General features: G+C 38.4%; 2 protein-coding genes across 2 annotated transcripts; one reads left to right on the forward strand and one right to left on the reverse strand.

Annotated features, from left to right (window-relative positions):
- The first annotated feature begins 8,330 nt into the window (after window positions 1–8,330).
- Window positions 8,331–11,942, forward strand: LOC127530615 (B2 bradykinin receptor-like). Its single transcript, XM_051937862.1, has 2 exons — window positions 8,331–8,450; window positions 9,673–11,942. Exons 1-2 carry the CDS (start codon window positions 8,431–8,433, stop codon window positions 10,715–10,717), a joined length of 1,065 nt encoding a protein of 354 aa, XP_051793822.1. The 5' UTR covers window positions 8,331–8,430; the 3' UTR covers window positions 10,718–11,942.
- Window positions 11,943–14,072: 2,130 nt separating this feature from the next.
- Window positions 14,073–17,659, reverse strand: LOC127530630 (B2 bradykinin receptor-like). The gene is made up of 2 exons (XM_051937905.1): window positions 17,551–17,659; window positions 14,073–16,330 (listed from the first exon to the last, which is right to left on the reverse strand). The coding sequence occupies exons 1-2, from the start codon at window positions 17,568–17,570 to the stop codon at window positions 15,286–15,288; spliced, it is 1,065 nt and encodes a 354-aa protein (XP_051793865.1). The 5' UTR covers window positions 17,571–17,659; the 3' UTR covers window positions 14,073–15,285.
- Between the last annotated feature and the right edge of the window lie 6,327 nt (window positions 17,660–23,986).

Raw genomic sequence — 23,986 nt, forward strand, 5'->3', positions numbered from 1 at the left:
CCCTAATGACACTTGTGCCTTGCACTGTGGACCTAGACGAAAAATGCTTATCTTCTTGTGTCTTTTCTTGTCAGTTCTTTCTCACAGAACAGTCAAGTGTGACAAATTGGCCACCCACTGACTTTGTGTACACTTGCAGTCATCATTCCACTCTGTACATCATAACATGTTAACAAAAATATTTATACAACAATGGCACACACTTTAATTATGGCAGTGTCTCTTTCCAAAATCAAGCCTGGATGTATGTTGTATTTGTTTGCACAATCAGCTCAATCAAACATATTAATCCTGTGAATGAATAATGTTAAATCATTTGAAAACTCATATTATTAAGTCACAAATCTGACTTTTTTGGACCTTGTCTGAGAATGTTTTTTGATTTAAAAAAAAAAGTCTTTCAGCAACATGTACATTTTAGCATGATTTTAACAAAATTTTTTCAAAGTGAGTGAATTCATGTCTGGATGTGAAGTTGAAAAGCAGCGTTCAGTCTTAATTCCTGTGTAACCTGACACAATCCGAGCAGTTTTGCAATAAAGAATGGGTAGAACTGCAATCCAGACAGGCTAAATGTTGTAATCGGGACTGTCCTCTCACATCTCCTCATCTTTTACTTGACTAATTTGTTTTCATTACACCATAAAGGATTTGTGGAAACATAAGTCTATATGATAACATATTTTTATTGCTTGCAAAATCAATTCAAAAATATGTCGAGTTTTTTTTTCTCCAAAAGTATATATCTCCATTTTATTGAACTTTCACAATTCATGTTTGGTTTTTAATTTTTACTCTAATTACAAACACATAACTCAACACACTACACCCAAAACACAAAAACAAACTTCATTAAACTATTGTTTTCATTTTAAAGTTTGTGTTGCAAAACAGTCAATGGGATGGAATGATTGTTATAGCTGTCTGTAATATGATGTTTTTAAATATTTCACAGTGGACACCATTTAATTCGTACTCGTCTATACTCAGTGTTTCACAGTATCTCATCATCTTGTCATCATTAGGTTTATAATGGTTTATATTATGTCTTTTTTTATTTGCTTTCTTTTGTCTATCAACAGCATCTTTGCAAACTTCAGCCAAGAAGCAGTGGAAGAAAACCGAAGCATCACAGATGACACTTGGTGTCGTTACGATCCAATCGATTGGACCTTCACTTTGCTTCCAGTGTAGCTCCTTATCATCAGTGTGTTGGGAATTATCCTGAATGTGTTTGTGTTGATGGTATTCTGGCTCCACAAGATGGCCTGTAACATGGTAGAGATCTATGTGATCAACCTGGCGGCTGCCGACCTCATTCTGATGTTGAGTTTACCCTTCTGGGCTGTGAATGTGCTAACAAGATTTGACTGGAACTTGAGTGAAACGATGTACTAACTGTTCCTCTTCTCCATCAGCATGAATGCCGACCGCAGCATCTACATTGTGGTTCTGGTTAGCATTGACCGATATTTGGCACTGGTGTACCCACTGACTTACAGAGGAAAACGGAGCCCATTTTATTCCAAACTGGCATGTGCAGTGGTGTGGGGTGTATGCTTTCTGTTGAATGTCCCTGTACTCATCTACAGAGAAGTTAAACATTACCCTGAGATGAATGTTAGCATATGCATTCTTTCTCATTCAAATCAAACAGACAAAGTGGTAAGAATCGTCAGTATCATTCTAAAGTTTGTCATTCCCATTTTCGTTATGTCCTTCTGCACTCTCAAAATTATTCAAGCTCTGACAAACAGGCTTAGGTGGTTTAGGGGCAGCTTTAGCATTCCAGGAAAGAAGGTGAGGGGTACTGCAGTGGAATTCTTCCTGGCATTCCTGATCTGCTGGGTGCCATTCCATGTGTTTAAGATACTAGATCTGCTCAGCAGATATAACATTGTGGGAAGGTGTGAGGCTCACCTGAGTTTGTTCCAACAGATCTCCATCTTCTTGGCCTTCTTCAGTAGTGTTCTCAGCCCCATTCTCTATGTTTATGTGGGAAAAAACTACAATCAAAGAGTCAAGGAGATCTTCAGCCAGATGAGTAATAAGAGAAAATCAACATTCATCCTCGTCCCCACATGTACAAACCTGTCAAGTAGTGTTAAAACTGAGGATGCCACAAGCTAATCTGTGGGATTGAATGATTTTTATTTAGGTTGTGTGTTTTCAAGATTGTATACAGGGGAAATGGCAATGTTTTACATAGACAAAGTATGAGATAGTTATTTCTGCACTATGTTTTTGGATAATCTGTATTCACAGGGTTTATTTAGCATTATATCCACCATTTCTTAAAAGGCAGAAGCAACAAAAATTGCGTTTATTTGATAAGAAGCATGATGTTTGAGTGCTGCCCGTCAGATATTATTCACTCTGGTGGGATTCGATGCACCTCTCAGATTGTTTGCTCCTGGTGAAACATTACAAGTGCTTTAGCTAAGAGGAGCAAGAATATTTGTGTTCAGTGACCCAAAGACTATAGGACATCTGTACGTTTTTCTGCAACTCTTATTGGCTGGGGTTTGTCCCCACACCTAAATGCTTTTTCAGGCACTGATGTATAAATAATGGATGAGAAGATATAGACACACACACTCACAAATATGTACTCAACTTCAGTGTATTTTTCTCATCCTGAACTGATGTTTTTAAAGACAATACAAAAGTCAGGGGAAAGAAAGACCAAAACATAAAGATTTATAGTTTAAAACTATATTTTATTGCTCTTGCTCAGCAAGTGAGACGTAGTGGGATCAATGTCTGCATTCTCCACCAAACATCTAACCCTCTCCTCTGTCTGTCTGCATGTTTGAATGTCTTCAAATTTCACTGCACATACTGTATGAGCATGTAGTGAATAAAATCTCTTGAATGCTGAATCATTCTTCAGGTGAAGCCCAGCGATGAGGAGACACTGTTTGTGAAATGAAAATGTTGTCATAGTCTGAAATAAAACCAGCAGGAAAAGCACCTGGTTCTGCTCATGACCCGACCAATACTAAAATTCTATGTGACAAGCCACTGTTTTTTAAGGGGCGGCATGGCTCAGTGGGTAGAGTGAATGTGACGTATCATGTAAAGCGCTTTGGGACCTTGCCGGTATAGTAAAGCGCTATATAAATACAGACCATTTACCATTTTAACATCATTGCTCATGGAAAAATCAGTAGGGGGCACTGCCGCACACAAAATCTGCTGCAGGACAGAACACCACACTTGGCTTGAACTGTTGACCAAGTCAGGACTTATGTATTAAGCCAACCATTTAGCATCCAAACTTCTGACCATTATTTGGTGGTGTCAAGTTATGAGCAATGATATTTCAGGTTAATTTTACAATGACAGCACTAAAAACAAAGGTACCAGTTCGGTTTTCTCAAGGAATCTATGGTGCTTATTTTGAGCAGCAAAGTACCAAAACCCTGAGCTGCATGTAATCAGTTTAGGCAAATGTAATAAGTCCACTGCACAGCAATATTGGTGTCCTTATGTGTCAACAATTGCTTGAAAAAATGGGTGTTATATTTTTTACCGGCCTGCACAGTTGATCGGTGGTTACCACTGTTGCCTTGCAGCTAGAAGATCCCTGGTTAATGTTCCAGCTTGGGCCTGGGATGTTTCTGCATGGAATTTTTATGTTCTCTCTCTGCATGACAGCCTTCACTGTAAGTCAGCTGGAATAGACTCCAGCCCCTCCTTAATGAGGATGAAGCGGTGTATAGATAATGAATGAATATCCTGATGCTAAAGATGAGCCATCTTCATGACATCAAAACATCTGACTTCTCATTAAACCATTCATTATTTTACTTTATTTTTCAGTCAAATATCTGTCTCTGTATGTATCCTGGATAGCGGTGAAGAATGAGAACAACATTGCAATATCCTTCATCAGTCTCTCCATTTCTGACCTTCGCCTGTGTGGACTGAACAAGCCCTGCAGAGGCATGCAGGTGATGGTGTCTGCAGCTTGGTGACTGTAATCATGTACAGCAGCTTTTACATTGGCTCAAGTCTGTGTGTGTTGCATCACCATCAAGCATTGGTCTACCCTCTCCACTTTGGAGATTGTGATGCACATCATCCTACTTGACCACATGGGGGTGCTGCAAGCTTCAAGATAACAGCTGATCATTATGATTTGTTGCTGTCAGATATCCTGCAACTGTTCCAACATCCTGGCAGAAGACCACCGGAAAGTGAGACTGCTTCAGTCAGTTGAATTACTTGTTGGCCTTGTTTTTCACTTAGAATTGCAAATCCTATGTAAAAAAAAAAAAAAAAACTAAACTAAATATTGATGAGGACTATTCGTGAGTGTTTGAAAAAAATTTGCATTGTCTTTGTATTTCTAACAGTTTATTGGACAAACTGTCTCTATTTGTTTTGCAATGAAATAGCTGACTGTTGTGTAAATGGTTCAGTTCCGGTTGGGTTTAAGAGTTAAATATCTTTAAAAAAAATCACATTTAAAGATACAGTAGGTGCACTTTGCTTAAATTGTACCACAGTTCTTACATGTATATGTGTTAAATTAAAATTGTATTTCTTTTAATACCTCTTGTAAAAATAAATGACTAAAATTGAATTTGTATATTATTTGATACTGTCAGTTTGTCCCGTGTACGTCACGCTAACAAAATATATGCTTTGAAAACGACATACTTAAAACTAATAACGGTCTTGCAGTTAAAAACAGTCCATTGTCTCATTATGGACAAAATGAAACTTAAATGAATATCAATAATTAATCATTTTCAACCTGTTGAAATTTGTCTCATTCAACTCCTGAAAAAACTCTGTCCAGTCATTTCTTCATTGTGACATTCTAATAAAGGCACATCACTAAACAAAATTTTAAAAAAAAATACTACTTGTAACATCAACACCTGGTACGACTAATGTCAGCCTTATTGCATATTAAAAATGTTGTAACAAACTCTATAAATCTTTTTTTTTAAGCATATTCAAGTGGCTTTGCTAAATTGTCAACTTCAGCTGCCCAGTAGGGGCAGATCCTCCTCCTTTCTCTCCCTCTCTCCTTGGTGGTGTGCGGTCGGCAGACAGGTGTTGCCAGTTGCAATCAGCAGGACTGGTGGGCACACAGGTGTGAGCATTATCCAATCGACACTCCTCCCCCATAAAAGCCAGACGCTGCCACTACTCATGACTGGATCGTGAACCTCCACTGTTAGTTTCAGCCTTGTTTGCTCTGGCTCCTTGCTTTGTGCTCATGCTCACCAGTGCCTATGCTCTTTCACTTCAGAGTCCTGTCTGCTCAATCCTTCAAGTATGAACCATCCAGAACCACCTCGTGCTCTCCTCAGTTCTATCACAGCCACAGACAGGATTCCAGTGCTGCAGAACCTGTCCATCCAGGCTGGTCTCCATCTGCTACATACCACCTCGCCAACCTAACCCCGTCCCACCATCGTTTCCTACCCAGGGCAGTTAAGTTCCCAGCTTCTCTCTGAGCCACTCAGTATCTGTGTGTTAACAATAGTTAGACCTGTATCCTGTTGAATTGCTCCGTGCCGAACTAGTCGGCAGCTGTGTTGCACTTTGAGTTTTGTGATCTTGCCTTTCCTGCCTTGCAAATACGAAGCTCGGGTTAGAAAACTACTCTGCTAGATTCCGTGTATTCAGTTCAGTATCTGTTACCCTCTGGGCCAGTAGAGGGCTCCGTTCAGTCTTTAGCTCCAGTGTTCTGCCATTAGTGTGGTGACATTTCATGAAATCCTTCCTGTTGTTCTTTGGGCATTTTGTAAATGTTAGAAACAGATTCTCAGCTGTCATGTCATGAATTCAAAAATGAACGTTGTCACTTATGTCCACATCAGGGGTCAACTTTATTTTAACGCAAACTCTGGGAAAACACCATAAAAAAACATCAATCATGTGAACACAATCTCTGAATACTGCAACCTGAGATTCACCATTCTGCTAAACAAAGAAACAGGAGGGGCAAAATGAAAAGAGGAGGAGGTGGCTATACAGTGAATGAGTAAAAGATATTGGCCACATCACTTTATTATCAGTTTTCTTTCTTGATTCAGTGAGTCTGAAACTGACGGAGCACAACAGCAGAAAGAACCAGAAGAATTTTGCTGGGAATTTTAAAATATCGTGTTTTCACCAGAGGGGATGACTCTCTTGTCAAGGTATGCATGAATTGTCAATGTTTTACCTTCATTCTGTCTCATAACAATATTAGCTTAGTGTTTAGCAGAAACAATATATCACATTTTACATTAGCTGTGAACAAGAATAAGCAGACGTATTCTAAAAGCCTATACCAAAAGCAACAGCTCGGTTCACGTTAGGTTTTGTTGTGTCAACATGTCAGCTTTTAGACCTTAACTGTATTTGTCTCACATGTTAAACGTTAGATGTTGATGAAATTTAAATATGCCAAATTACCTACTGAGAAACATTCTTGAAAAGATTATTGATTTCAAAGTTACACAAACACTGACAAAGCTGCAGGGAAATATTGCTCCTTAACAAAGTTAGTCTTTGAAAGTCTTTAATGCTTGCAATTTTGCTCACGTTAACAATTAAGCAAATAGCAAAAAATCAAGCTTGATCCATGAATAAGAATGTCAGCCAACATTAATTCCACATTTATTACTTGATTACAAACCGGTAATTCATATTATGATCATTAGTGGAAGATTGTTTGGTCTGTTTAATCTGTGTGAACTTTATATTACATGCAGCATGACAACGTTGGCAATTACTAACACATTAAATGAATTTCATCTGTTATCAGTCACTGTCAAACAAACTACGCTTAGTTATGATACTTGGATCACTTTTTTGTTTTTATTACACCTTAAAGGGTTTTATGGAAACATCAGTCTCTTTGATTACACATTTTTTATTGCTTGCAAAAGCGATTTTAAAAAAAAAATCTAAGTCAAGTTTATTTTCCAAAGTAGATATCTCCTTTTTGATATAACTTTGACAAAACAAACTTTATTAAACTATTGTTTTCCTTCCATCCATCCATTCTCTATACACCGCTTTATCCTCACTAGGGTCGCGGGGACTATTGTTTTCATTCTGAAGATTAATTTCTCAAAACAGTCAATGGAATGAAATGATTTTTAGTGTTCCAACATCAATATTTAAAATCATAATGTTAAATAATCAGGTAAAATGCTGAAAATTGCAACAACAGAATCCCAGTGTGTTGAACCCCAGTCATTGTATTTAAACAGCTACCAAGACAAGCTACTTGTAAAGCAAATATGAGTATAAAATTTGCTACAGGTTTTTTTTTTTGTTGTTGTTCCCAGGAAGCACTTCAGAAACCAACTGGAAAAGTGACATTCTGTAATATGTTGTTATTAAATATTTCACAGTAGATTCCACTCATTTCACACTCAGCTACGCTCAGTGTTTCTTAGTATCCAGTGTAACTCAGAATTCTGTATTTCTCAGTATTCTTATCATCATTTGGTTTATAATAGTTTATATTATAATGTTTTTTTCTGGTTTGCTTCTTTTGTCTATCAACAGTATCACTGCAAGCTGCCTCAAAATCTTGAGTGAGGCAAGCTGAGAAGTTTCAGATGTTTGCACATCTATCTGTGTTTCTTAGAAAAAAACTGTTGGGATTGACAAAGGTGAAGCTGACGAAAGACTCCCAACAACTTTATACTTTGGGTTTCATTAGCAAGCTTTGTTTTAAATATATACAAACAACAAGACATGTCAAATTGTACTAACCTGAAACCTAGTTGAGAAAGCACAAAATGATTAAGAAAATCAACTAAGATTTTTCACTTAAAACAGCCTTTTGTCTTGTTGTGGGCAGAGGTTAAACTTCAATAAACTTAAACAATTACTCATTTTCAACTGGGTGAAATTTGTTTCACTCTGAAGGAATTCTGTCTTGTCATTCATCCGTTGTCACAGTGTAATAAAGTCCTAACATCGCTAAAATTATTTCAAAAATAATATAAACACCAGGTACTACAAATGTCCACCTCACTGCCCAGCAATATAATGTCACAACAAACCGTTTAAATCTGTTGATTTAAGTATATTCCTAGAGAGTGAAGTACTGTTGCTGATGAAAGTGACAATAAATAAAAATACAAACATTCTCACAACCTCCTGAGGGCTGAAACATCCACATCAGTGGTCGACTTGATGATAAAGCAATCTCTGGGAAAATATTATAAAAAGAAGGAATCATGTGAACACAATTTCTGAATACTGCAACCCAAGATATACAATTCTGCTCAAAAAAGGAAGAAAGAGGAGGGACAGAATGAAAAGGGGGAGGAGGTGGCAATAGAAGGAATGAGTCAAAGACACTGGCTGAGCGAGCAGATCAGAGACAGACTGAGCGCAGCAGCAGAAGGAACTGGAAGAGTGTTGCTGGGAATTTAACATTTTCTGTTTTCACCAGAAGTCATGACTCTTTTGCCAACAAGGTATGCATAAGCTCGATGTGATTTATGCATTTTCTATTACTTTTATCCTCTGTAGTCACTATATTAGCAATAACTGACATTAATAAGACATTTATTACTTTGCAGGCAGCTTGCTGGATTAAACACAACTTTAATGTTACAAGAAAACAATGAAGGACGTGATCTGATGCTTACAGTTCTACTCAGCAAGCAGTAAAAACAAACATGATGTAATGTAATAGTAAAAGTTATAGTTTTACATTATTTTTACTGTGTGGCCAGGTTAAAATTAACCAGGACTATGTTCAAAACCACAGTTTCCAAAAACAGAAACTTTCGTTAAATGTCTAAACAATCCGTCGGTGAACTAAAACAAGGACGGATTCAGCAGCTCATTTCTTGCCTCAAAATGCTTTCAGAAATACTTTTTGCTTAACATTTTTGGTCATAAAGGAGAAAACAGGGCCGTATTTTTTCGTGCGGCGTTTCCATGCGAGCTAAAACGGCCCTGTGTACTCACAGCTTTAGCTCTGGTATCCATGCTTGTGGCAACATGTTTTACATTGAGGTGATTTTGCCAGCTTGAATTGCTAAAGTGGTAAGAAAACTGGATATACAATTTGGACACAACCACACCTTTATCCAAGCTGTCATCAGGAAGTCTTTAAAAAAAAACTTTCTGTCGAACAAGTCAAGCAATGCTGTCTCTTACCACCTACTAGGCTGGAGTGTGCATCAGTGTTTCCGGTGTGCCAGAAATTAGAAGAAAAGGGTGATTATTGTATTTTTTTCTGCAATTAATTAATCAAAATTAATGCCTTAAAGTCCCAGTCGTAGAAATAATACGACAAAATGCTGAAAACTGGAACAAAAGTATGTTAAAGTGTTGAACCGTGGATTTCATATTTGAAGAGTTACCAAGACAAGTTCTCTGGAAAGCTGAGTCGTATTGAGTCTAATGTTTGCTACTCTATTTCTGTTCTCAATACAACACTTCAGGAACCAACTGAAAAAACAATTATGACGTTCTACAATATGTCGTTATTAAATATTTCACAGTAGACAGCATTCAGTTCGTACTCAACAATACTCAGTATCCAGGGTGTGTCAGAATTCCATGGTTCTCAGTATTCACGTCATCTCGTCATCGCTAAAAGAAATCTGCAAGATCATTTTAGATGTACACTTCAAATGGTTTATAATGTCATGTTTTGTCTGGATTGCTTTCTTTGTCTATGAGCAGCATCCCTGCAAACGTCAGCCATGAAACTGTGGATGAAAACCACAACACCACCGATGACATTTTGTGCCTTTACGATCCAGTCGATTGGATCTTCACTGTGATTCCAGTGTACATCCTGATCATCAGTGTGCTGGGGATTATCTTGAATGTGTTTGTGTTGATGGTATTCTGGCTCCACAAGACAGCATGTAACGTGGCAGAGATCTACTTGTGCAACCTGGCTGCTGCCGACCTCTTTCTGATGTTGAGTTTACTCATCTGGGCTGTGAATGTGCTAACAAGATTTGACTCTGACTTGAGTGAAACGATGTGCAAACTGTTCCCCTTCTCCATCAGCATGAATTCAGACTGCAGCATCTACATCCTGGTTCTGGTTAGCATTGACCGATATTTGGCTCTTGTGCACCCACTGACCCATGGAAGAAAGCGGAGGCCATTTTGTGCCAAACTGGCTTGTGCAGTGGTGTGGGGTGTATGCTTTCTGTTGAATGTCCCTGTACTCATCTTCATGGAAGTTGAACATGACCCTGAGAAGAATGTTAGCAGATGCATTCCTTCTTATTCAGATCATATAGACGAAGTGTTAAGCATCCTCAATATCATTCTAAACCTAATAATTCCCATTCTTATTATTTCCTTCTGCTCTCTCAAAATTATTCAAGCTCTGAGAAACACGTTAAGGAGCAGCTTTAGCACTCAGAGAAAGGAGCAGAAGGCCACCACTCTGATTCTCGCAGTCCTCCTGGCATTCCTGATCAGCTGGGTGCCATTAAATGTGTTTAATATACTGGAGCTGCTCAGTAGATATAACATTGTGGAAATTTGTGAGTTTTCCTTGGGTTTGTTCCAGCTGATCTCCATCATCTTAGCCTTCTCCAATAGTGTTCTCAACCCCATTCTCTACGTTTGTGTAGGAGAAAACTTTCGTAAAAAAGTTAAGGAGGTCTTCAGCCAGATCAGGAATCAGAGAAATTCAACATTCATCCTCATCCCCACACGTACAACCCTGTCAAGTAGTGTTCAAACTGAGGATGCCACAAGCTAAGCTGTGGGATTGCATTTTTTTTTTCCATTTGGTGTTTTTGTTTTCAAGATTTTTACAGGGAAACTGGTGATGTTTTACACGGATACGATGTACGAAAGATATGTTTGAAATTACAAGTGCATTGATTCAATGATTCAAAGTCTGTAGGACATCTGTATGTTTTTCTGCAACGCTTTGTGTGCTGGGGTCTGTGCCCACACTTAACTGTTTCTTGAAGCACCGATGTATAAATAACGGATGAGAAGATGTAGACACACACTCACAACTATGTACTCAAGTTTCAGTGTATTTTTCTCTACATAGTCCTGAACTCATATTTTTAAGGACAATACAAAAGTCAGGGGAAAGGAAGATTGAAGCAAAGATTTATTGTTTACAGCCATATTCCTTTTTTTTTCTGTCTACCAACAACAGATGGGTGGAAATCAAAAGTGTGATCATTTTAAAAGGAAGTGATTGAATGTGTCTCTTTCTCGTGACATCCTGCTTACATTTTATCACTTATGACTACTTACCAAAATCTGTAACTCAACCACATTTGCTATAATGCTTTCAGATTTAACACAACAGCAACAGCACTGCTAAATTAAATATGGTTACTGCACACGTTTTACATCACAGAAGTAATGGACGAAACCTAAGATGATGGAAGTATTGTACCAAAGAAATGGAGGAAGACTTCATGTCTTTATATGTCATCAGTTACACTCTTGACACAAGAAGTCAGTGTTCGGACATTTCACTCATGAATGCATGTGCATGTAATTAAATCTCTCTCTTTGTATTGTGACAAAACTGTATTGTTTCCTGCTTGTGCTATTCTAAAACCATCCTGTCATGTTTTAAAACCATGTAGTATTTCTTACTTTTGTGTGTGACATTGCGAATGGAGCAAACTTCAAATATTTTTCAACCTGCCAACAGTGGAGAGTGGCTGCCTCCACATTGTGCAGACATCTGCATGCTTGTACAGTTTGTAATTTGTTGCTTGGTGCAGTTTATTTACGATTCAAAATCAGAGGATCTGGATAAATAGTGACTCACCTGGTCATGCCACTCTGTCTTCACTTGGTGAACACACTTCACTGTTGATAATAATAACTTCTGTGTGTCAATTGTGTTTGCATAACAAACGTATTATAACACCTGCTGTAGGACGGCATGAACACAAAGGACCAATTTTAATGTCTTGCTTGTAAATAAACTTACACCTGTTAACTTCCTATGCTTTTGCAGTCATGTGTTGTGTAATTCTGTTGCATTTGTTTTGATGCTTTAATAAGCTGTCCATCATGAGTCTGATGATGTCAGAGAAGTGTGATGTTAAATCTGTAGGGTACTCACTTTGTGCTGTCAGGTCTGATGAGACTGAAGCTTGATCACTTTCATACAGGAGACTGTTCAATCAAACAACACAATTAGTCATGAGGAAAGCACTTCAGCTTCTCCACAAACTGTTTCTGCAGAGCTGAAGAAAAAGCAGAAAAAAATGGTTTTAACACTTCATAAGAAAAACAATATAGTTCAAATGGTAGAGGACTTGCTCAGCAAGTGAGACGTAGTGGGATCAATGTCTGCATTCTCCACCAAACATCTAACCCTCTCCTCTGTCTGTCTGCATGTTTGAATGTCTTCAAATTTCACTGCACATACTGTATGAGCATGTAGTGAATAAAATCTCTTGAATGCTGAATCATTCTTCAGGTGAAGTTCAGTGATGAGGAGACACTGTTTGTGAAATGAAAATGTTGTCATAGTCTGCAACTAACTTTTGATGCTTCAGGTGGAATTCAATATCTCGCACAAGTAGGTAGCTTTGGTTGTGATTCAACTCACAGGCAGAGAAGAGAATAAAATGAAATGAGTATAGTTGCCACATATATTGTCCTCCCTATCAGTTGTCTGATTTTCATTGGTAGCTCGCTAACGGTGTGGCTCCTCAAACCTAAGGCATAGTTTTTCTTGTCAAACTGCAAACAGAAATCAGAACAAAACCAATACAAAAACACACTACAGAAAAAGGTAAGTCACAATGTTTAAAAACATTAATTACCTAATTCTGGGGCTTCATAACAAAAGCACAGCAACTGTACTTGTTGTTGGTAAGTAACAAGGTCAAACAAATGAAGTACTTACAGACAAGAACTGTCCAAGGCCTAAATATTGAAATAAAACCAGCAGGAGAAGCAGCAGCACCTGGTTCTGCTCATGGCCCGACCAACACTAAAATACTATGTGACAAGCCACTGTTTTAGCATCACTTTCCACGGAGAAATCAGTAGGGGGCACTGCCGCACACAAAATCTGCTGCAAGGCAGAACACCACACTTTGCTTGAACTGTTGACCAAGACAGGACTTATGTATTAACTCATAAACCCAACCAGAAATAAAGCATTTACACAACAGTCAGCTATTTCATTGCAAATACACAGTTTGTCCAATAAACTGCCAGAAATACAAAGACAATGCAGAATTTTTCAAAAACTCCCAAATAGTTCTCATAAATATTTATTTATTTTTGATTTTTTTATTATCAAAAGATTTGCAATTCTAAGTGAAAAGTTGTTTGTGCTTTTCTTACAATTTTATGGTGATAATAAGGAATCTTCATTGACAAGAAAAACTATGCCTTAGGGTTGAGGAGCCACACCGTTAGCGAGCTACCAATGAAAATCAGACAACTGATAGGGAGGACAATATATCTGGCAACTATACTCATTTCATTTTATTCTCTTCTCTGCCTATGAGTTGAATCACAACCAAAGATACCTACTTGTGCGAGATATTGAATTCCACCTGAAGCATCAAAAGTTAGTTGCAGACTATGACAACATTTTCATTTCACAAACAGTGTCTCCTCATCACTGAACTTCACCTGAAGAATGATTCAGCATTCAAGAGATTTTATTCACTACATGCTCATACAGTATGTGCAGTGAAATTTGAAGACATTCAAACATGCAGACAGACAGAGGAGAGGGTTAGATGTTTGGTGGAGAATGCAGACATTGATCCCACTACGTCTCACTTGCTGAGCAAGTCCTCTACCATTTGAACTATATTGTTTTTCTTGTGAAGTGTTAAAACCATTTTTTTCTGCTTTTTCTTCAGCTCTGCAGAAACAGTTTGTGGAGAAGCTGAAGTGCTTTCCTCATGACTAATTGTGTTGTTTGATTGAACAGTCTCCTGTATGAAAGTGATCAAGCTTCAGTCTCATCAGACCTGACAGCACAAAGTGAGTACCCTACAGATTTAACATCACACTTCTCTGACATCATCAGACTCATGATGGACAGCTTATTAAAGCATCAAAACAAATGCAACAGAATTACACAACACATGACTGCAAAAGCATAGGAAGTTAACAGGTGTAAGTTTATTTACAAGCAAGACATTAAAATTGGTCCTTTGTGTTCATGCCGTCCTACAGCAGGTGTTATAATACGTTTGTTATGCAAACACAATTGACACACAGAAGTTATTATTATCAACAGTGAAGTGTGTTCACCAAGTGAAGACAGAGTGGCATGACCAGGTGAGTCACTATTTATCCAGATCCTCTGATTTTGAATCGTAAATAAACTGCACCAAGCAACAAATTACAAACTGTACAAGCATGCAGATGTCTGCACAATGTGGAGGCAGCCACTCTCCACTGTTGGCAGGTTGAAAAAATATTTGAAGTTTGTTCCATTCGCAATGTCACACACAAAAGTAAGAAATACTACATGGTTTTAAAACATGACAGGATGGTTTTAGAATAGCACAAGCAGGAAACAATACAGTTTTGTCACAATACAAAGAGAGAGTTTTAATTACATGCACATGCATTCATGAGTGAAACGTCCAAACACTGACTTCTTGTGTCAAGAGTGTAACTGATGACATATAAAGACATGAAGTCTTCCTCCATTTCTTTGGTACAATACTTCCATCATCTTAGGTTTCGTCCATTACTTCTGTGATGTAAAACGTGTGCAGTAACCATATTTAATTAAGCAGTGCTGTTGCTGTTGTGTTACATCTGAAAGCATTATAGCAAATGTGGATGAGTTACAGATTTTGGTAAATAATCATAAGTGGTATAAAATGTAAGCAGGATGTCACGAGAAAGAGACACATTCAATCACTTCCTTTTAAAATGATCACACTTTTGATTTCCACCCATCTGTTGTTGGTAGATAGGAAAAAAAAAAGGAATATGGCTGTAAACAATAAATCTTTGTTTCAATCTTCCTTTCCCCTGACTTTTGTATTGTCCTTAAAAATATGAGTTCAGGATTATGTTGAAACTTGAGTACATAGTTGTGAGTGTGTGTCTACATCTTCTCATCCATTATTTATACATCAGTGCTTCAAGGAACAGTTAAGTGTGGGCACGGACCCCAGCACACAAAGCGTTGCAGAAAAACATACAGATGTCCTACAGACTTTGAATCATTGAATCAATGCACTTGTAATTTCAAACATATCTTTCATACATCGTATCTGTGTAAAACATCACCAGTTTCCCTGTAAAAAATCTTGAAAACAAAAACACAAAATGAAAAAAATGCAATCCCACAGCTTAGCTTGTGGCATCCTCAGTTTTAACACTTCTTGACAGGTTTGTACATGTGGGGATGAGGATGAATGTTGAATTTCTCTGATTCCTGATCTGGCTGAAGACCTCCTTAACTTTTTTACAAAAGTTTTCTCCTACACAAACATAGAGAATGGGGTTGAGAACACTATTGGAGAAGGCTAAGATCATGGAGATCAGCTGGAACAAATCCAAGGAAAACTCACAAATTCCCACAATGTTATATCTACTGAGCAGCTCCAGTATATTAAACACATGTAATGGCACCCAGCAGATCAGGAATGCCAGGACGACTGCGAGAATCAGAGTGGTGGCCTTCTGCTCCTTTCTCTGAGTGCTAAAGCTGCTCCTTAACGTGTTTCTCAGAGCTTGAATAATTTTGAGAGAGCAGAAGGAAATAATAAGAATGGGAATTATTAGGTTTAGAATGATATTGAGGATGCTTATGGCTTTATCTGTCTGATGTGAATAAGAAAGAGCGCATCTGCTAACATTCTTCTCATGGTCTTGTTTAACTTCCATGTAGATGAGTACAGGGACATTCAACAGAAAGCATACACCCCACACCACTGCACAAGCCAGTTTGGCACAAAATGGCCTCCGCTTTCTTCCATGGGTCAGTGGGTGCACTAGAGCCAAATATCGGTCAATGCTAACCAGAACCAGGGTGTAGATGCTGCAGTCTGAATTCATGCTGATGGAGAAGAGGAACAGTTTGCACATCGTTTCACTCGAGTCAGAGTCAAATCTTGTTAGCACATTCACAGCCCAGATGAGTAAACTCAACATCAGAAAGAGGTCGGTAGCAGCCAGGTTGCACAAGTAGATCTCTGCCACGTTACATGCTGTCTTGTGGAGCCAGGATACCATCAACACAAACACATTCAAGATAATCCCCAGCACACTGATGATCAGGATGTACACTAGAATCACAATGACGATCCAATCTTTTCCATCATAACGGCACCAAGTGTTGTCGGTGTTGTTGTGGTTTTCATCCACAGTTTCATGGCTGACGTTTGCAGGGATGCTGCTCATAGACAAAGAAAGCAATCCAGCCAAAACATGACATTATAAACCATTTGAAGTGTACATCTAAAATGATCTTGCAGATTTCTTTTAGCGATGACGAGATGACGTGAATACTGAGAACCATGGAATTCTGACACACCCTGGATACTGAGTATTGTTGAGTATGAACTGAATGCTGTCTACTGTGAAATATTTAATAACGACATATTGCGGAACGTCATAATTGTTTTTTCAGTTGGTTCCTGAAGTGTTGTATTGAGAACAGAAATAGAGTAGCAAACATTAGACTCAATACGACTCAGCTTTCCAGAGAACTTGTCTTGGTAACTCTTCAAATATGAAATCCACGGTTCAACACTTTAACATACTTTTGTTCCAGTTTTCAGCATTTTGTCTTATTATTTCTACGACTGGGACTTTAAGGCATTAATTTTGATTAATTAATTGCAGAAAAAAATACAATAATCACCCTTTTCTTCTAATTTCTGGCACACCGGAAACACTGATGCACACTCCAGCCTAGTAGGTGGTAAGAGACAGCATTGCTTGACTTGTTCGACAGAAAGTTTTTTTTAAAGACTTCCTGATGACAGCTTGGATAAAGGTGTGGTTGTGTCCAAATTGTATATCCAGTTTTCTTACCACTTTAGCAATTCAAGCTGGCAAAATCACCTCAATGTAAAACATGTTGCCACAAGCATGGATACCAGAGCTAAAGCTGTGAGTACACAGGGCCGTTTTAGCTCGCATGGAAACGCCGCACGAAAAAATACGACCCTGTTTTCTCCTTTATGATGAAAAATGTTATGCAAAAAGTATTTCTGAAAGCATTTTGAGGCAAGAAATGAGCTGCTGAATCCGTCCTTGTTTTAGTTCACCGACGGATTGTTTAGACATTTAACGAAAGTTTCTGTTTTGGAAACTGTGGTTTTGAACATAGTCCTGGTTAATTTTAACCTGGCCACACAGTAAAAATAATGTAAAACTATAACTTTTACTATTACATTACATCATGTTTGTTTTTACTGCTTGCTGAGTAGAACTGTAAGCATCAGATCACGTCCTTCATTGTTTTCTTGTAACATTAAAGTTGTGTTTAATCCAGCAAGCTGCCTGCAAAGTAATAAATGTCTTATTAATGTCAGTTATTGCTAATATAGTGACTACAGAGGATAAAAGTAATAGAAAATGCATAAATCACATCAAGCTTATGCATACCTTGTTGGCAAAAGAGTCATGACTTCTGGTGAAAACAAAAAATGTTAAATTCCCAGCAACACTCTTCCAGTTCCTTCTGCTGCTGCGCTCAGTCTGTCTCTGATCTGCTCGCTCAGCCAGTGTCTTTGACTCATTCCTTCTATTGCCACCTCCTCCCCCTTTTCATTCTGTCCCTCCTCTTTCTTCCTTTTTTGAGCAGAATTGTATATCTTGGGTTGCAGTATTCAGAAATTGTGTTCACATGATTCCTGTTTTTTATAATATTTTCCCAGAGATTGCTTTATCATCAAGTCGACCACTGATGTGGATGTTTCAGCCCTCAGGAGGTTGTGAGAATGTTTGTATTTTTATTTATTGTCACTTTCATCAGCAACAGTACTTCACTCTCTAGGAATATACTTTAATCAACAGATTTAAACGGTTTGTTGTGACATTATATTACTGGGCAGTGAGGTGGACATTTGTAGTACCTGGTGTTTATATTATTTTTGAAATAATTTTAGTGATGTTAGGACTTTATTACACTGTGACAACGGATGAATGACAAGACAGAATTTCTTCAGAGTGAAACAAATTTCACCCAGTTGAAAATGAGTAATTATTGAAGTTTAACCTCTGCCCACAACAAGACAAAAGGCTGTTTTAAGTGAAAAATCTTAGTTGATTTTCTTAATCATTTTGTGCTTTCTCAACTAGGTTTCAGGTTAGTACAATTTGACATGTCTTGTTGTTTGTATATATTTAAAACAAAGCTTGCTAATGAAACCCAAAGTATAAAGTTGTTGGGAGTCTTTCGTCAGCTTCACCTTTGTCAATCCCAACAGTTTTTTTCTAAGAAACACAGATAGATGTGCAAACATCTGAAACTTCTCAGCTTGCCTCACTCAAGATTTTGAGGCAGCTTGCAGTGATACTGTTGATAGACAAAAGAAGCAAACCAGAAAAAAACATTATAATATAAACTATTATAAACCAAATGATGATAAGAATACTGAGAAATACAGAATTCTGAGTTACACTGGATACTAAGAAACACTGAGCGTAGCTGAGTGTGAAATGAGTGGAATCTACTGTGAAATATTTAATAACAACATATTACAGAATGTCACTTTTCCAGTTGGTTTCTGAAGTGCTTCCTGGGAACAACAACAACAAAAAAAAACCTGTAGCAAATTTTAAACTCATATTTGCTTTACAAGTAGCTTGTCTTGGTAGCTGTTTAAATACAATGACTGGGGTTCAACACACTGGGATTCTGTTGTTGCAATTTTCAGCATTTTACCTGATTATTTAACATTATGATTTTAAATATTGATGTTGGAACACTAAAAATCATTTCATTCCATTGACTGTTTTGAGAAATTAATCTTCAGAATGAAAACAATAGTCCCCGCGACCCTAGTGAGGATAAAGCGGTGTATAGAGAATGGATGGATGGAAGGAAAACAATAGTTTAATAAAGTTTGTTTTGTCAAAGTTATATCAAAAAGGAGATATCTACTTTGGAAAATAAACTTGACTTAGATTTTTTTTTTAAATCGCTTTTGCAAGCAATAAAAAATGTGTAATCAAAGAGACTGATGTTTCCATAAAACCCTTTAAGGTGTAATAAAAACAAAAAAGTGATCCAAGTATCATAACTAAGTGTAGTTTGTTTGACAGTGACTGATAACAGATGAAATTCATTTAATGTGTTAGTAATTGCCAACGTTGTCATGCTGCATGTAATATAAAGTTCACACAGATTAAACAGACCAAACAATCTTCCACTAATGATCATAATATGAATTACCGGTTTGTAATCAAGTAATAAATGTGGAATTAATGTTGGCTGACATTCTTATTCATGGATCAAGCTTGATTTTTTTGCTATTTGCTTAATTGTTAACGTGAGCAAAATTGCAAGCATTAAAGACTTTCAAAGACTAACTTTGTTAAGGAGCAATATTTCCCTGCAGCTTTGTCAGTGTTTGTGTAACTTTGAAATCAATAATCTTTTCAAGAATGTTTCTCAGTAGGTAATTTGGCATATTTAAATTTCATCAACATCTAACATTTAACATGTGAGACAAATACAGTTAAGGTCTAAAAGCTGACATGTTGACACAACAAAACCTAACGTGAACCGAGCTGTTGCTTTTGGTATAGGCTTTTAGAATACGTCTGCTTATTCTTGTTCACAGCTAATGTAAAACGTGATATATTGTTTCTGCTAAACACTAAGTTAATATTGTTATGAGACAGAATGAAGGTAAAACATTGACAATTCATGCATACCTTGACAAGAGAGTCATCCCCTCTGGTGAAAACACGATATTTTAAAATTCCCAGCAAAATTCTTCTGGTTCTTTCTGCTGTTGTGCTCCATCAGTTTCAGACTCACTGAATCAAGAAAGTAAACTGATAATGAAGTGATGTCAGCCAATATCTTTTACTCATTCACTGTATAGCCACCTCCTCCTCTTTTCATTTTGCCCCTCCTGTTTCTTTGTTTAGCAGAATAGTGAATCTCAGGTTGCAGTATTCAGAGATTGTGTTCACATGATTGATGTTTTTTTTATGGTGTTTTCCCAGAGTTTGCGTTAAAATAAAGTTGACCCCTGATGTGGACATAAGTGACAACGTTCATTTTTGAATTCATGACATGACAGCTGAGAATCTGTTTCTAACATTTACAAAATGCCCAAAGAACAACAGGAAGGATTTCATGAAATGTCACCACACTAATGGCAGAACACTGGAGCTAAAGACTGAACGGAGCCCTCTACTGGCCCAGAGGGTAACAGATACTGAACTGAATACACGGAATCTAGCAGAGTAGTTTTCTAACCCGAGCTTCGTATTTGCAAGGCAGGAAAGACAAGATCACAAGACTCAAAGAGCAACACAGCTGCCGACTAGTTCGGCACGGAGCAATTCAACAGGATACAGGTCTAACTATTGTTAACACACAGATACTGAGTGGCTCAGAGGGAAGCTGGGAACTTAACTGCCCTGGGTAGGAAACAATGGCAGGACGGGGTAGGGTTGGCCAGATGGTGAGGCACTGGTGAGCATGAACACAAAGCAAGGAGCCAGAGCAAACAAGGCTGATACTAACAGTGGAGGTTCACGATCCAGTCATGAGTAGTGGCAGCGTCTGGCTTTTATGGGGGAGGAGTGTAGATTGGATAATGCTCACACCTGTGTGCCCACCAGTCCTGCTGATTGCAACTGGCAACACCTGTCTGCCGACCGCACAACACCAAGGAGAGAGGGAGAGAAAGGAGGAGGATCTGCCCCTACTGGGCAGCTGAAGTTGACAATGTTATGATCCTGCCCCAGTTCCTGCCCTTTTCCCTTTATTCCTCCCCAGCTGTCTTGTTCCTCTGGCTCCCCCTGTTGGCTGATTGCTCTCAGCTGCTGTAATCAGCTCAACTGAATTCACCTGGTCCCCTGCTCTGCTATTTAAGCTCTGCAGTTTCCCTCAGTCTTTGCTGGCTCATTGTTGGACTCTCACGCTCTCACTCTCACTACGCCAGTTTAATGTACTTCTTTGCCCCCCCCCGCCCGCCCGCCCTGTGGATTTAACCCTTTTGGATTTTGTTGTTTTTGCATGGACCTAAGCCTGTTTGCTTCCTCAGTTTCTAGTTTCTAGTTCCAATTGCGTGTGAGTTTCTTCCCTTAGCTTCATTGTTTTCTACCGTTTGACTTTTGTGCTTCTCCCTCAGTCCGGTTCTTTGTTTGTAGTAGTTTTGATTTTGGTTAATAAACCCCTTTTTCTCGTTCTCCCCGCAAATAAACACTGCTCGCAGAACCAGAGAGACAGCTAAAAACTAAAGATTTAAGAAAAGTGCACCTATCTTTAAATGTCATTTTTTAATGTTATTTAACTCATAAACCTGTAATATTGACGAGTCTGGAGGCGTACATCTTACGTGGAACATCACTTTACTTGCTTGTTCATGTAGCTACAGGCTTACGAACATACCTGCTACATACATACTTCCATGTTGTCGTATATCAAACTATGGGTGCCTCCGAGGCACAAACCTTAACACATTACATCTCCTTTTTTTTTTTTTTTTTTTTTCAACAGTCAACAAACCATTTCCACTTTCAACCAAACATTTCAACTGCCTCGAATTTATACCCATCTCTTATTCTATAGATACATCAGACATCTTTAAACTTGACACATGAACAAACAGTTTAATTGTCTTGAATATACTCAGATCAGTCTCTGTATCTGGACGGCAACCTAACATGTCAACCAGACCTGGTTTGGTGTGAACTTGTTTCACACTGTTCATTGTACATCCCTGTCTGGTCAACCACAACTGAGTGCTCAGCTGCTTTGTCTGCATGTTCTGCTGTTGATTCAGTGTCCTTCCCAGCTGAGTCAGTGTTCTGGAAGGATACAAGTTCCTGTGTAGGTTGAAAGGTTTTCTCATCAGTTTTAATCAGATGCTTTCTGTTTCTCCTGTACACTCTCCCATCAGGTGTACTAACCACATAAGATCGTGGCTGATCATGTCTTTGCAGAACCACGGCTGGCTGCCACGTCTCTCCTCTTTGCATTCTGACATTATCACCTGCCTGCAAGTCAGACAGTCTCCTGGTTTGCCTGTCAAAATAAAGCTTTTGCTTCTCCTGCTTGTCTTTTAACTGCTGTCGCACCTGAGCAGTCCCATCTGGAGTAAGCAGTGAGGTGGATGTTGGCAGTTTTCCTTTCAGCCGTCGTCCCATGAGCAACTGCGCTGGTGACAGACCTACACCTTCCAGTGGTGTGTTGCGATACTCCAACAGTGAAATATAGGGGTCACCCATTTCACCTTCAGATTTTTTCAGCAGATTTTTAATAGTCTGTACTGTTCTTTCTGCCTGGCCATTTGATTGGGCATAGCCAGGACTAGATGTAATGTGTCTGAACTCCCAGCTTCCTGCAAAATCTCTGAACTCAGTGCTGGCATACTGTGGACCATTATCTGAGATGACAACATCAGGAATGCCATGCCTTGCAAACACTGATTTCAGTGCAACTATGACACTACTACTGGTGGTGTCCTTTAACTTCATTATCTCAGGAAACTTTGAAAAATAGTCCACACATAGTAGAAACTCTGATCCGTTGTAATGAAAGAGATCGGTCCCTACTTTCTCCCATGGTCTGTCAGGTAGTGGATGCGGGAGTAATGGTTCTCTTGCATTGCTGTTACGGTTTTCATTACAGATGGCACACTGAGAAACCACTTCCTCAATGTTTGATGACATGTGCGACCAATAAAGAATGTCTCTGGCTCTTTCTTTGCACTTAACCATTCCTAGGTGTGACTCATGGATTTTGTTGAGCATGTTTTGTCTCATCTTCTTTGGAACAACTAGTTTTGTTGCTTTGTAGATCAGCCCAGCTGTGTATGTGATCTCATCTCTGAATGTCCAGTAGGGCTGAATTTCTTTTGGCACGGCACTCCTTTCATTCGGCCATCCCTTTGTAGCAGTACTACGTTATGATTTATTGCTCTCGTTATCAATAATTGGGGCACCACCCTAGATTTCTAGGGAAAAAATTAATATTAATAAAAAAATTAATATTCATAAAAATTTTGATCAATCTCATATCAAAAAGTCTTGAATCCTCGTTTAAATTGACCACATTCTACACAAAGAAACACAAGACTGTAATTTGGTCTATAATGAGGTATTTATTAACTATTCTATGAAAATAATGACAAGTGAACTATGTACAATGTAGATATGGTGTGTGTGTGTGCGTGCATGTGTGGAATGTGGGAGTGTGTGTGTGGTGTGTGCATGTGTGAGAGATGTGGAAGTAGGTGTGAGAGAGAAGGAAATATGGTGAGGATTAGCCAGAGCTAACCTGACGAGGTAACCGGTAATTTGGATTAAGAATTCTAATGATTTGTAAAATAATAAATTGATGAAGTGAATTAAATGACCAAGCGGTTAGTACATCACCCATAGAATGGAATCAGAGCAAACTCAGCTGGAGTTGAAGTGAACCGTCATGGGGCTGGGACGTGCGAGGCCTTCAGATTATGCACACGGTCTGGACCGGCAGGTTCGGAACGGTGCGTCGTCGTCGTTGTGGCCACGCCTTGATGTCCTGCCGCAGGTTGATCGGTTCTATGCAAAGACCTGGTCCAACAGGTCTCCGTAGTTCTCAGCTGAGTGCTTAAAAATGATGGTTCTCAGGCTTTAGCCAAGAAAAATGGGTGTTGATGAAAAACGGTCAAAATTAAGAAAAATAAATGCTGGTTCTGAATCGGTTCTTCAGATTAAACCAAATAACGAGCAAAATGTCTCCTTAAGTTACAAAAATGTTAAGAGATAAATAGTTAACAAACTTAGATGGTGAGGGAATTTTAAAGATAGGAAAAACGCGCTTTAGGTAAGAAAATAATGAGAGAGACTTTGGTTGGCCTCTCAGGAAGAG

This window comes from Acanthochromis polyacanthus, chromosome 1, assembly GCF_021347895.1.
Source record: "Acanthochromis polyacanthus isolate Apoly-LR-REF ecotype Palm Island chromosome 1, KAUST_Apoly_ChrSc, whole genome shotgun sequence".
NCBI classification, from domain to species: Eukaryota; Metazoa; Chordata; class Actinopteri; family Pomacentridae; genus Acanthochromis; species Acanthochromis polyacanthus.

Excerpts from the sequence above, each read along its gene's own strand:
- LOC127530615 (XM_051937862.1), top strand. The coding sequence starts at position 8,431 with ATGACTCTTTTGCCAACAAG. Across the intron at positions 8,451-9,672 it reads ATGACTCTTTTGCCAACAAG|CATCCCTGCAAACGTCAGCC; the intron begins GTATGCATAAGC and ends GTCTATGAGCAG.
- LOC127530630 (XM_051937905.1), bottom strand. The coding sequence starts at position 17,570 with ATGACTCTTTTGCCAACAAG. Across the intron at positions 16,331-17,550 it reads ATGACTCTTTTGCCAACAAG|CATCCCTGCAAACGTCAGCC; the intron begins GTATGCATAAGC and ends GTCTATGAGCAG.